This window comes from Dendropsophus ebraccatus, chromosome 8 (assembly GCF_027789765.1).
Source record: "Dendropsophus ebraccatus isolate aDenEbr1 chromosome 8, aDenEbr1.pat, whole genome shotgun sequence".
Taxonomy (NCBI): domain Eukaryota; kingdom Metazoa; phylum Chordata; class Amphibia; order Anura; family Hylidae; genus Dendropsophus; species Dendropsophus ebraccatus.
The window spans coordinates 72,838,158-72,850,523 of NC_091461.1; the positions used below are offsets into that span (position 1 = coordinate 72,838,158).

General features: G+C 45.1%; 1 protein-coding gene across 4 annotated transcripts in view; it reads right to left on the reverse strand.

Annotated features, from left to right (window-relative positions):
- WAPL (WAPL cohesin release factor) overlaps window positions 1-12,366 on the reverse strand; it is a 56,115-nt gene that overhangs the window by 26,554 nt on the left and 17,195 nt on the right. For all 4 annotated transcript variants that reach the window (XM_069980644.1, XM_069980641.1, XM_069980643.1 and 1 more), the window contains 2 exons: window positions 11,115-11,224; window positions 3,891-3,986 (listed from right to left, as the gene is read on the reverse strand). In XM_069980644.1, coding sequence (XP_069836745.1) covers window positions 3,891-3,986; window positions 11,115-11,224 — 206 coding nt within the window. The remainder of the gene's footprint in view (window positions 1-3,890; window positions 3,987-11,114; window positions 11,225-12,366) is intronic.

The window sequence follows — 12,366 nt, forward strand, 5'->3', positions numbered from 1 at the left end:
ACTACCCTGACAGTACCAGGATGAAATAGTGACCGGATCTGTATGCTGCCGGCCACTCAGAGGACCAGAGTATGAGAGTCCAACAGTCCAGGGGCAGGTAAAGCGAGGGGTTCTGTACCTCGTGTAGTGGGACACGTAGCAGGATGCTTGGGCTTTAGAAAGGATACAGCCCAAGAGGAATACAACAAGGTTACGCTGCCTGAGAGCAGGTAATGAGACTTGTTAGTGGAAACATATAGAAGACAACATGGTGTAGTAACAAGTTACCCCATGATGATCCCCTGAAGTGACAGGCACAGATCATGGAAGTCCTACGAGGATGAAAGGTAATATACAGGGTAACACGAGCAGAGTAGCTGCAAGCAGTAAGTAACAGAAGACCAGCATTCAAGAGATACAAATACCTGGACTGGAAACAGGTAACGTGCCTGGTCAGACCTGTAAACAGAAGCCTACAGTGTGTTCCCTGGGAGCAGGGAAGAGATCAGGACTGTGTCCCTATGTAAATGAGGACTGGATACGAGAACTGCCCAGCATCACCAGGATAGTGAGCAAACCTGAAGGTGGTGTATTACATCGTGTAACAGAATACCACAATCTGTGCACACCGAACTACAGGTAATGTAGTTGGAGCCATATCATGCAGCAGAGGGGAGAGGTCTGAATAACCTTGTACCACCACCTGGGAGGGGGTAACATGTCCAGTTCTATGTCTGTGACATCATGTAGTAAAGGAATCTATGTCATGAAGATGAGAGGCAGGTCTGAAGCACCGCCCGCTAATGGGTGATGTGAGTGACAGGACTGGAAGCTCTGAGTAACACCGGAACAACGACTGGCAATGGGTGATGAGTCTGGTCCCATAACCTGTCTAACAAACCATGTAGCAGATGGTTCTGTTGTGAGAGCACAGGAACACAGCATAGTAATAGGTAATGTGTCTGGTTCCATGTCCTGCTTGCAACATCATTTAGCAAAGGATTCTGCCTCAAGAACACAGTAGTCCCCTTAGGAACGGTAATGTGTCTGGTCTCATGTCCTGCTTGTGAAACCATGTAGCAGAGGGTTCTGCTCAGAGATAGTTTGTCAACGAGTAACGTGTCTGGTTCCGTGTACTTACCATGATACTGTGTAGCAGAGGGTTCTGCTCAGAGCACAGATACACTGTCTGGAAACAGGTAACGTGTCTGGTTCTGTGTACTTACCATGACACTGTGTAGCAGAGGGTTCTGCTCAGAGCACAGATACACTGTCTGGAAACAGGTAACGTGTCTGGTTCTGTGTACTTACCATGACACTGTGTAGCAGAGGGTTCTGCTCAGAGCACAGATACACTGTTTGGAAACAGGTAACGTGTCTGGTTCTGTGTACTTACCATGACACTGTGTAGCAGAGGGTTCTGCTCAGAGCACAGATACACTGTCTGGAAACAGGTAACGTGTCTGGTTCTGTGTACTTACCATGACACTGTGTAGCAGAGGGTTCTGCTCAGAGCACAGATACACTGTCTGGAAACAGGTAACGTGTCTGGTTCTGTGTACTTACCATGACACTGTGTAGCAGAGGGTTCTGCTCAGAACACAGATACACTGTTTGGAAACAGGTAACATGTCTGGTTCCGTGTCTTACTTGTGACACTGTGTAGCAGAGGGTTCTGCTCAGAGCACAGATACACCGCCTGGATAGCGGGTAACGTGTCTGATTCCATGTACTTCTCGTGACACCATGTAGCAGAGGGTTCTCAGAGCACAGATACGCCACCTGATAGCGGGTAATGTGTCTGGTTCTATGAACATCTCGTGACACCATGTAGCAGAGGGTTCTCAGAGTACAGATACACCGCCTGGATAGCGGGTAACGTGTCTGGTTCCATGTACTTCTCGTGACACCATGTAGCAGAGGGTTCTGCTCAGAGCACAGATACACCGCCTGGATAGCGGGTAACGTGTCTGGTTCCATGAACTTCTCGTGACACCATGTAGCAGAGGATCTCACTGAGGGCACAGAAACACTGTATGGTGATGGGGAATATGTCTGTGCGTATGTGGTTGGAGGGGAACCAGAGTGTCTGTATATAAGTATTAATGTAATCTTATATGTATAAAATCTGACACAGAGGTGTCAACCAGCACCAAAAATGCTGGATCTGCAGACCAAGGGTTGCTGGAACATTATATGGAACATTGGCCATAATAAAACATGATGCAAGCCATTCTCATATATGTAATGGTGTAATAACCACTTCCACCAGTAGGTGGCAGAAGAGATGCATCAAGTGTCCCAAGCTGCTGGAATAGAAGGGCAGTGTGTGTGGTAGCTCCATCAGGAGACCGCACACACACACACACACATACACACATACACATACACATGGCAGGGGGAGGGGGAAGCAGCATCCCTCAGTGCAGGCTCTGGAGAGAGCCAAAAGGGGGAATGCCACGGTCCGCGCTGCACCCGAAAAGGGGCGGGGCCTACCGGGAGGGGGCGGAGCATCTTACTGTGAAGGCTCCACCGAGAGCCACAGGTAAGATTAAGGTGGGATGCTGCGGCCCACCCGACTCCCGAAGGGGGCGGGGCCTGCCGGGAGGGGGCGGAGCATTCCAGTGCAGGCTCCACAGTTAAGAAAAAAGGCGCAATTCTCCGGGCCGCGCGGCACCCGGAAGGGGCGGGGCTTACCTGAGAAGGCGGGGCATCCCCAGAGCAGGCTCCAGTGAGAGCCAAACATAATGAGAAGTAATGAAGAGGGCCGCGCAGCGCCCGAAAAGGGGCGGGGCATATCAGGAGGGGGCGGAGGTAGCCCTGTGTGTACTCTGGAGAGCCACAATATAGGGAAAAAAGGGCAGGATGCCGCGGCACCCGGTAAGGGGCGGGGCTTAGGGAAAAGGGGCGGAGCATCCTTTAGTATGGTCTCTAGAGCCACATGAAAAGGAAAAGTGCGGGAAGCTGCGGCCTGCGCAGCACCCAGTCAGGGGAGGAACATCCCTCACAGTGGCACCCAGAAAGAGAGACACTAATAAAAATAAAATGGTGGAGAGGGCTGGCCTGCTACCGACTGAGGGGAGAGGAGTATCTGCCTGGGGAGGGCTGCAAGTGACTGGAGAGGGAGAGCTGCCTATGTGGAGTAAAATGGCGGCCTGGGAGGGAGGGCAGGGGGAATATACTCACCTATATAGGAGCACATACTCACCATTGTCGTCTTCAGCCGGTGGGTGCCTCACCTTAACGCGCCAAGCTTTGGGGGGCGAGGCGGGAAGGGGCTGTGCAGATACAGAGTCCGCAGAAAGGCGACCAGATAGTCAGACTGATCTGGGGCCCTGGTGTCACGTTGCCGGCCGGTGGCGACCGAGGGGTCACAGCCCATTTACATTTATGGTCTGTTCCCTGGTCGCATAGTGGGGGGGATCAGGGTGAGTTTTAGATAACCCACCGTGCCCAAGAATCCATAGGACCTAGAAGGAAAAAGAAAAACCAACTAACTAAACATAAAGGAAGAAACTGGTCTGGAGAACCCAGACCTGTGTCTGCCTCCTACTGACACTAAGCTAAACTGGTTTAGCTCAGTGCCTGTGGGCGGGTATATCCTGCTCAGGAGGAGTCACTTCCTTTGTTTCTCTTAGTGTCAGCGCCTCCTAGTGGCAGCAGCCTATACCCATGGTATCTGTGTCCCCCAATAAGACGCACGAGAAAGAGCAAGGCTGTGTGACGAAACATGTTGTGAGATCAAATGCTAGGAGGGCATTTTGCACATAGACATGGCAATCTGATGATTTTTGGATAAATGCCTGGGTAACAGAAAGCGCAGGCGGCCTGGCAACATCATCTTCTATGACGACTAGTAACAAAAATATTCCCCATATATTGCACATGTTCCTAAAAATGCTTTAACTTACTGGTATAGACTGAGCTTTGGACGCAGGTAAGGAAGGAATTTCCTCTGCTTCAGGTTGGTTCCAGTGTCTTGCATTATAGACTGCTTTTGTAGGAGACTAGAAAGACAATATTTAAGCAATGGAATATACGTACGTTAGATGTGTAGCAGCATCCACAACCTTGGAAAAACATGTCTGCTGCAGATTTTTATTTTTTTATACACAATAGTTATTCACATGAATGAAATAGGTTTCTGTAGCACAAATTTCCTGTTATTCGTAAAAATGCCAAAAAGTTCCTGCGCTTCTATGAAGATGGAAAGGCTTCTTGAAAGCAGTTTTCTGTCAGCCTTTTCTCACACGCAATTGTTAATAATCCACACATTGTATTAGATACAAGAAGAGTTTTGAGTGGTGTCAGATTGTGTAGTGTGGCTCTTTTCCAGCAGATTAGCTCTACAACTTTGTCATTTTACACGTGACTTTATGGCTTGTTCACTTGTTGCCAAAATAACTAATTGACACCAAAGCCTCATCTGCAAGGCTCCTAAGCAGTTTTATCACTACAGAATATAAGTGACCCAATTGGAGCGCTCTAATGAAGAAAGCAAGCCGTACATTTATATACAAAGCAGCCCTATACACAAAGGCACCTTAAAGTGACTCTGTTCCCACAATCTGCCCACCCCAAACCACTTGTACCTTTGGATAGCGGCTTTTAATCAAAGGTCTGTCCTGAGATCTGTTCGGCAGGTGATGCAGTTATTATCCTAAAAAAACAACTTTAAAACTTGCAGCCCTGTGTCAAACTGGTGTGGCCTAGAGTGACTATGCATTAGGCTGGCACAACCTCTCTGTCCCTCCTCCCCGCTCTCTTAATCATTAGGAATGACACTGGCAGGTATTTTCCTATTCATCCGCGGTGTGAGCCCGGCACATGGGCTGGATCATTAAGGCACCTGTGCAGTTTTCACTGCAGAGGAATAGGAAAAATCCTGCCAGGGGCATCCCTAATGAAGAGTGTAGGGAGGAGGGGAGGAGGGACGGAAGGGTGGTGCAAGGTAAGGGCACAGATACTCCAAGCCACAGCAGTTTGGAACAGGGCTGCAAGTTTAAAAGTTGTTTTTTAGGACAAAAACTGCATCACCTGCCGAACAGACCCCAGAACAGATCTTGGATTAAATGCAGCTATCCGAAGGTACAAGTGGTTTTGGGGAAAACAGACTGTGGGTACAGAGTAGCTTTAAGGGGAATATGTCACTAGGTTTATGACACCATAAACCTATTGACAATAGTCTCAAGAAACATTGAAAAGCCTTGGATACAGACATTGTCTGAGTCAGCTATTTAGTTGGCTTTTTCCCTAGTGCATTAAGATAATGTCCAAAGATGAAGGTGTCTTTTGTAATAATGTGATAAAGTTCATGAGTGAATTCGCTATCAGGCTAACAAGCCTTTCAACGATCATGTGGACAGGACAGGTTGACTTTTTACTGGTCCAATCCTACTGCCTTCCTGGAAGATAAGTGGCACATTCATTTCTGGTGATATAACAGGCTATTGAGGGCTGGCACTGCTAGTTGACCAATAAGATGATTTTGTACACAGCTGTGCATGTCTAGGGCTTCAATTTTAAATTAAATTAATCTTAAATTAAATTTTAGAGGATAAAAAAAAATTCTATTCTCACCTTCCTGGCTTCCACGCCCCTGTCATTCACAGAAAATTAGCACAAGGAACTGACTGCTGTGGGCACAGAGCCACTTGTGCCAACATAGAGGCAATGAAGTACTAAACAGTGGGAACAGCAGTGGCCAGGAAAAAAAAAAAAATCTTTCTAGTCTACAAATGGGTTTTAACAGGATTTATTAAAAAAAATAATGTACAATATAATAAAAAAAATAATAATAATATACACACATACATACACACAGAGGGGTCCAAAAAAATGTATTCACTGTTTAAAAGTCCATAACTTGCAAACTAATTGACAGAGTTGTCTCATATTTGGTGAAAGTGTAGCTTAACCCCTTCACGTCAGCAATCTGTATATATACGTTCCTATTGCACATGCCCCGTGCAGTAGGAATGTACATATACGTTCCTGACTGACAGGGGCTTTGTGATGAGAGTGGGGGGAGATGAAATAAGTAAAATCAGACCCCAGACCAGCCCCCCTAGTGCCCCAGTCACTAACCCCCCCCCCCCTCCCGCGGCGGCCATCGGATCCAAGACGGCCGCCGCTATCACTGTGAACAGACTAATGTCTGTTCACAGTGATCAAAAAAGAAAAATTAATGAAAACCCCATGCTCTCCGCCACCGGAGGTAGCGGAGAGCATGGGGCAGTCATCGGGACCCCCCCCCCCCTGTGGGGTCCCGTTACAAGCGATCAGTGGTATATACGATATACCGCTGATCGCTTGTGCCATGTGCTCCAGGCACTTTTTATCCCCTGTCACCATGAATGATTGGTGACAGGGGATAAAAAGTGATGTCCCCCCACCCCCCCCGTCACCCCTGTCCCCCAGTCACCCCCCCTACCCCTTATACATTACCTGATCCTGGAGCTCCTTCCTCTTCGGTGTCCTGGCTGGTTATGAAGTGCACATGCGCTCCACAACCAGCCAGCTCTGAAAATTTTAAGTGACAGAGACCAGAAATATCACAGTAATCATAGTAATACAGTGAAAATGAATGTATAAAGTACAAAAAGTGACAAACATACATAAAAATAAAAAACACACTTTTTATTATAGTAATAATTGCAGTTTACTCCCAAATTACCCCTACCCCCCCCAGATTACCGGTAACCACCCCAGGTTGTCGGTAATCATGCCAGATTGCACCTAAACACCGCACGTTGCCCATAACCACCCCAGGTTGTCCGTAATCACGTCAGGTTGCCCGTAACCACCGCACGTTGCCCATAACCACCGCACGTTGCCAGTGACCCCCTCCAGATTGTCCGTAATCACCCCAGATTGCCTGTAACCACCCCAAATTACATGTACCCACCCCAGATTACCTATAAGCACTTCAGTCTATCCGTAACAATTCTAGATTGTCTGTAACCCCCCCAGGTTGCCCGTAACCACCGCAGGTTGGGCATAACCACCCCAGGTTGCCCGTAATCATGCCAGATTACATGTAACCCCCCAGATTGCAAGCAATCACCGCAGGTTGCCTCTGACCGCCGCACGTCGCCTATGACCACCCCAAATTGCCAGTGACCCCCTCCAGATTACAGATACACACCTCAGATTACCTATTAGCACTTCAGTTTATCCGTAACCACAGCAGGTTGCCTGTAACCACCCCACGTTGCCTCTAACCACAGCAGGTTGCCTGTAACCATACCAGATTGTCCGTATTCAACCCATGTTGCCCGTAACCACCCCAGCCTGCCCGTAACCACCCCACATTACCTGTAATCTAATTTTTTTATTTTATTTTAGTAACTGTGCTATTCTAATAACTATTACTAGCTGCGGTTTTGCTCTAGCAAATTGGCGCTCCTTCCCTTCTGAGCCCTGCTGTGTGCCCATACAGTGGTTTATGCCCACATATGGGGTACCGTTGTACTCAGGAGAACCTGCGTTACAGATTTTGGGGTACATTTTTTCTCCTGTTCCTTGTGAAATTTAGAAATTTAAAACTAAACCAACATATTTTTGGAAAAATTCAAGTTTTTCATTTTTACTGGCCAATTTTGAATACTTTCCTCTAATACCTGTGGGGCCAAAATGCTCATCCTACCCCAAGATGAATTCTTTGAGGGGTGTACTTTCCAAAATGGGGTGACTTATGGCGAGATTTTACTCCGCTGGCACTACAGGGGCACTGCAAACACCTGGCGCTCAGAAACTTTTTCAGCAAAATCTGCATTGAAAAAGCTAATTGGCGCTCCTTTCCTTCTGAGCCCTGCTGTGTGCCCATGCAGTGGTTTATACCCACATATGAGGTACCTTTTTACTCAGGAGAACCTGCAGTACAAATTTTGTGGTACTTTTTTTCTCTTGTTCCTCGTGAAATTGAGAAATTTTAAACTAAACGAACATATTTTTGGAAAAATTCAAGTTTTTCAATTTTACTGTCTAATTTTGAATACTTTCCTCTAATACCTGTGGGGTCAAAATGCTCATCCTACCCCAAGATGAATTCTTTGAGGGGTGTACTTTCCAAAATGGGTTGACTTATGGGGGTTTTTCTCTCTGCTGACACTACAGGGGCTCTGCAAATGCACCTGGCGATCGGAAACCTCTTCAGCAAAATCTGCAATGGAAAAGCTAATTGGCGCTCCCTTCCTTCTGAGCCCCACTGTGTGCCCATACAGTGGTTTACGCCCACATATGGGGTACCGTAGTACTCAAGAGAACCTGCGTTACAAATTTTGGGGTGCTTTTTCTCTCATGTTCCTTTTGAAAATGAGAAACTTTAATCTAAACGTATATATTATTGGAAATTTTTTTTTCATTTTTTTACGGCCTAATGGTGAATACTTTCCTGCAGCCCCTGTAGGGTTAAAATGCTCATTATACCCCTAGATTAATGCTTTAAGGTGTCTAGTTTCCAAAATGGGGTTACTTATGGGGGTTTCCAGTATACAAACCTCCTAAATCAACTTAAAGCGTAACTGTCATGTTTTTTTTTTATTGCAGAAATCAGTAAAAGCGATTTTAAGAAACTCTGTAATAGGTTTCATCAGCCAAAAAAGCCTCCTTCTGTACTCAAGAAGCAATCTGCCAGCCTCCCCCCCCTGACTTCTTATCTGTGCATTATCAGGCAAACACGTCTTCATTACAGAGAAGCCAGTGAAGACGGGTTCTGCTCTCTCCATTGTAAGCCTATGAAGGGGGGAGGGGCTGAGGGAGATGAGGGAGCAGGAAGAGGTGACATGAAGGTCAGCTGTTTGTAGACTCTCTGGGCACCTAAAACGCTAAATTCAGGTGTCAGAAAGGTCAGTGCTTATCTATGAACTTACTGAGAGAACATTGCAGGGTGTTGTGCTTTGCAGGACTGCTCCGTGCTCAGTCACTCCTAACAGCCCCTCCCCTCTCCATAGCCACATAATAGACACAGAAATCCTGCTGCTTCTGATGTGAGGGGGAGGCTGGGAGATTGCTTTTTCACTACAGAAGGAAACTCTTTTAGTACATAAAACCTATTACAGAGTTTCTTAAAATCGCCTGTACTGTTGATATTTAATGTTTTCAGAAAAATGACCCTGAAATGACAGTAACGCTTTAAGGGTATAAACCCACACGCGGTATAAGCAGCTTATTTACTGCTGCGATACGCAGCAAATACGCAGCAAACACGCAGCAGATTATATCTAAATAACTGAACACAGCATCAAATCTGTACCAACAAATCTGCTGCGTATTTGCTGCGTATTTGTTGCGTATCTGCTGTGTATACGGTGTGTGGGTTTGTACCCTAAAATAAGAACTGCTCCCTAAAAAAAAAATCAGTTTTGGAAACTTTCACAAAAATGTGGTAATTTGCTGATAAATTTCTAAGCCCCGTAACACCCTAAAAAAGTAAAATATGTAAAAAAGTAAAAAACTAATTTATGTGATACGACTTTCTTTTTTTAGAAGCAGAGAATGTCAAAGTTCATAAAATGCAAATTTTTAAAATTTTTCATGATATTTTGATGTTTTTCCACAAAAAACACACAAAGTAGTGACCAAATTTTGCCACTAATATAAAGTGCCATATGTGACGAAAAAACAATCTCAGAATCGCTAGCATACGTTAAAGCATCACTGAGCTATAAGCGCATAAAGTGAGACAGGTCCGATTTTGAAAAATGAGCCTGGTCTTTTAGGTGCAAATAGGCTTGGTCTTGAAGGGGTTAAAGTCCAACTTAAAGATATCACTGTAGGTTTTCGAAATGGTCACCATTCACATCCACACACAAACGATGCCGCCAAACTGCAGCACGAACTACTGACTGCAAAGTGTTCAGTTTGATATTTGCACATGAATGTACGATGGAATCTCGAAGTTCATCCAACGTGCTTGGCTTTTGTCGATAAACGATGTCCTTTAGTGTTCCCCACAGGTAAAAGTCCAGAGGAGTTAAGTCTGGGGAATGTGGTGGATACTCCACAGCACCTCTACAGCATATCCATCTTCCTGGTAGATTTTCGTCGAGATACGCCCTAACACGATGTTGGTAGTGGGCTGGGGCACCATCTTGTTGAAAGTAAAATCTTCCGTCTCCATACAGGTCTCAGATGGCAGGTAAAATGGATGTCTGAAGCTTATGAAGGTACACCTCACCGGTAACTGTGCCGTCAAAGAAAAATGGCACAATCAAGCCCCGGTACGACAACCCACACCACACATTTACTCCTGGCAAATTCACGGCTTTGTCGACACGGACGTTCGGATTTTCGGAGGCCCAGTAGCTGCAATTGTGGCGATTTACTGTACTATTGAGTTTAAACTGTGCTTCAGAGCACACAATCTCTCCAAACATCATCGTTGCGCACCATGTTGTTAAACCACTCGCAGTACTCCATTCTACGATCTGGGTTGTCCTCATTCATTGCGTGTAGCAATCGTGGGATGTAGCACTTCCACTTTGCAGTCTTCAAAATTCGCCGAACACTTGAGCGACTCACTCCAGTTTCACGGACACACTGTCTCAAAGACTTCTGTGGTGAGCGAGTGAATTGTTGTAACCCACGACGGGAGTTAGCTGGACTTGTTACTGTTACAGGTCGGCCAGATCGTTGTTTGTGTACATCTGTAACACAGCCTTCGGCTTCAAATTTGTTTCGAATGCGACTAAATCATTAAACGTGTCTGTGGCTCTGTTTGATACTCATTTCGCCATTGCCGTTGAACCTCAATGTTTTCGTACTTAAAATACCACTTCAAAACGGACTTCCTTTCATCGAATGTAAGCCTTGCACCAGCCAGTAACTAGGTGCAACTACGACACAGACTATCAACACTACAACACAGACTATCCGGCGAATGTCATCTGACAAAACAATACAACGCTTGTGTGGTGTGACTGCCGGAACTACAAACTAGTACACTACCAAATATGAGACAACTCCGTCAATTAGTTTAAAAGTTATGGACTTTTAAACAGTGGATACATTTTTTTGGACCACTCTGTCTGTGTGTGTGTGTGTATATATATATATATTATATATATATATATATATACACATACATATATACACACACACACACACACACACATATACATACAAATATTTACCCGTTTTGGTCCACTGAATATTTTCCTGGCATTATCCTTGTTTTTATCTCCTTGTCTGCTAGCAGGTTTCTTAAAGACTTCAGGTACAGCATATGGATCTTCGATAGAGTCTACATGATAATTACATAAAAAGATAAACTCATAATACGGTCAGAACAGGATACTTGACAACGATTCTTTCCCCAGATGGGTGTGCAGTAGCAGCTGACACTGGAAGAGGGGGTTGTCGTATATATGTCCCAAGCTGGAGTATGCATGGGATGTACCCATAACAACCCCATCTGCCAGAGTCCGCATGACAATTAGAAAAGAGAAAGGTCTTGACAGGTACTCATTAATGGAGAAATACTGGGGGGGGGGGGGGGGGTGATTACAGAAATAGTGACTTCAATGTGTCTTAGTTTTTTTTTTTTTTTCCTTAACGGATACTCTCGGAAAAACCACATCAAAGCCATCTGATTGTATATCAGGGATTGCGTCACATTTACACCTCCACTTATACTCTTATTTACAGTCAGAAATTTCAGAAAAGTAGCCAACTGGAGTTACCCCATTGTCGGATTTACCTTTTAAATAAATTATAATTTTTCTTCTTAAATGAATTTGTCACTTAAAAATCCAATGCCCAAGAACTGCTGCAAAGTAGATTGTAATTCTTCACCTATACCTAGGCAGATTAAATAGAGATGAGCAGACCTCGAGCACGCAGGGCTTAGGGCTTCATCCAACTTCTGCAGCCACCGGTAATCAAAAGCCACACGCATTTAGGTTTGCTCATCTCTAGTATTAAAAGTTTTCCAGGTTTTGATGGCCACTCTAATCAGCTAAATGACTCCAATCAATCTAATAGCCTATACTTGGGGTCCATTTACACAGAAAGATTATCTGAGAGATTATCTGCCAAAGATTTGAAGCCAAAGCCAGGAATGGATTTGAAAAGAGGAAAAATCTCAGGCTTTCCTTTATGACCTGATCTTTGTTTATTGTCTGTTTCTGGCTTTGGCTTCAAATCTTTGGCAGATAATGTCAGATAATCTTTCTGTGTAAATGGACCCTTAACATACACTACATGAAAAAAAAAACAAAAAAACAGGAGTGAAGCACTTTCTTATTCAGCAGAATTATGCCTTTCTTCCAGGTTTGTGATGAACATTGGGGGTGGTTACCTAATACAGTGTTATTGGGGCATTACACGGATGCCATCAATAAGAGGTCTGGCCTAATGACAAGATCTCAATAAACTGACAAATAG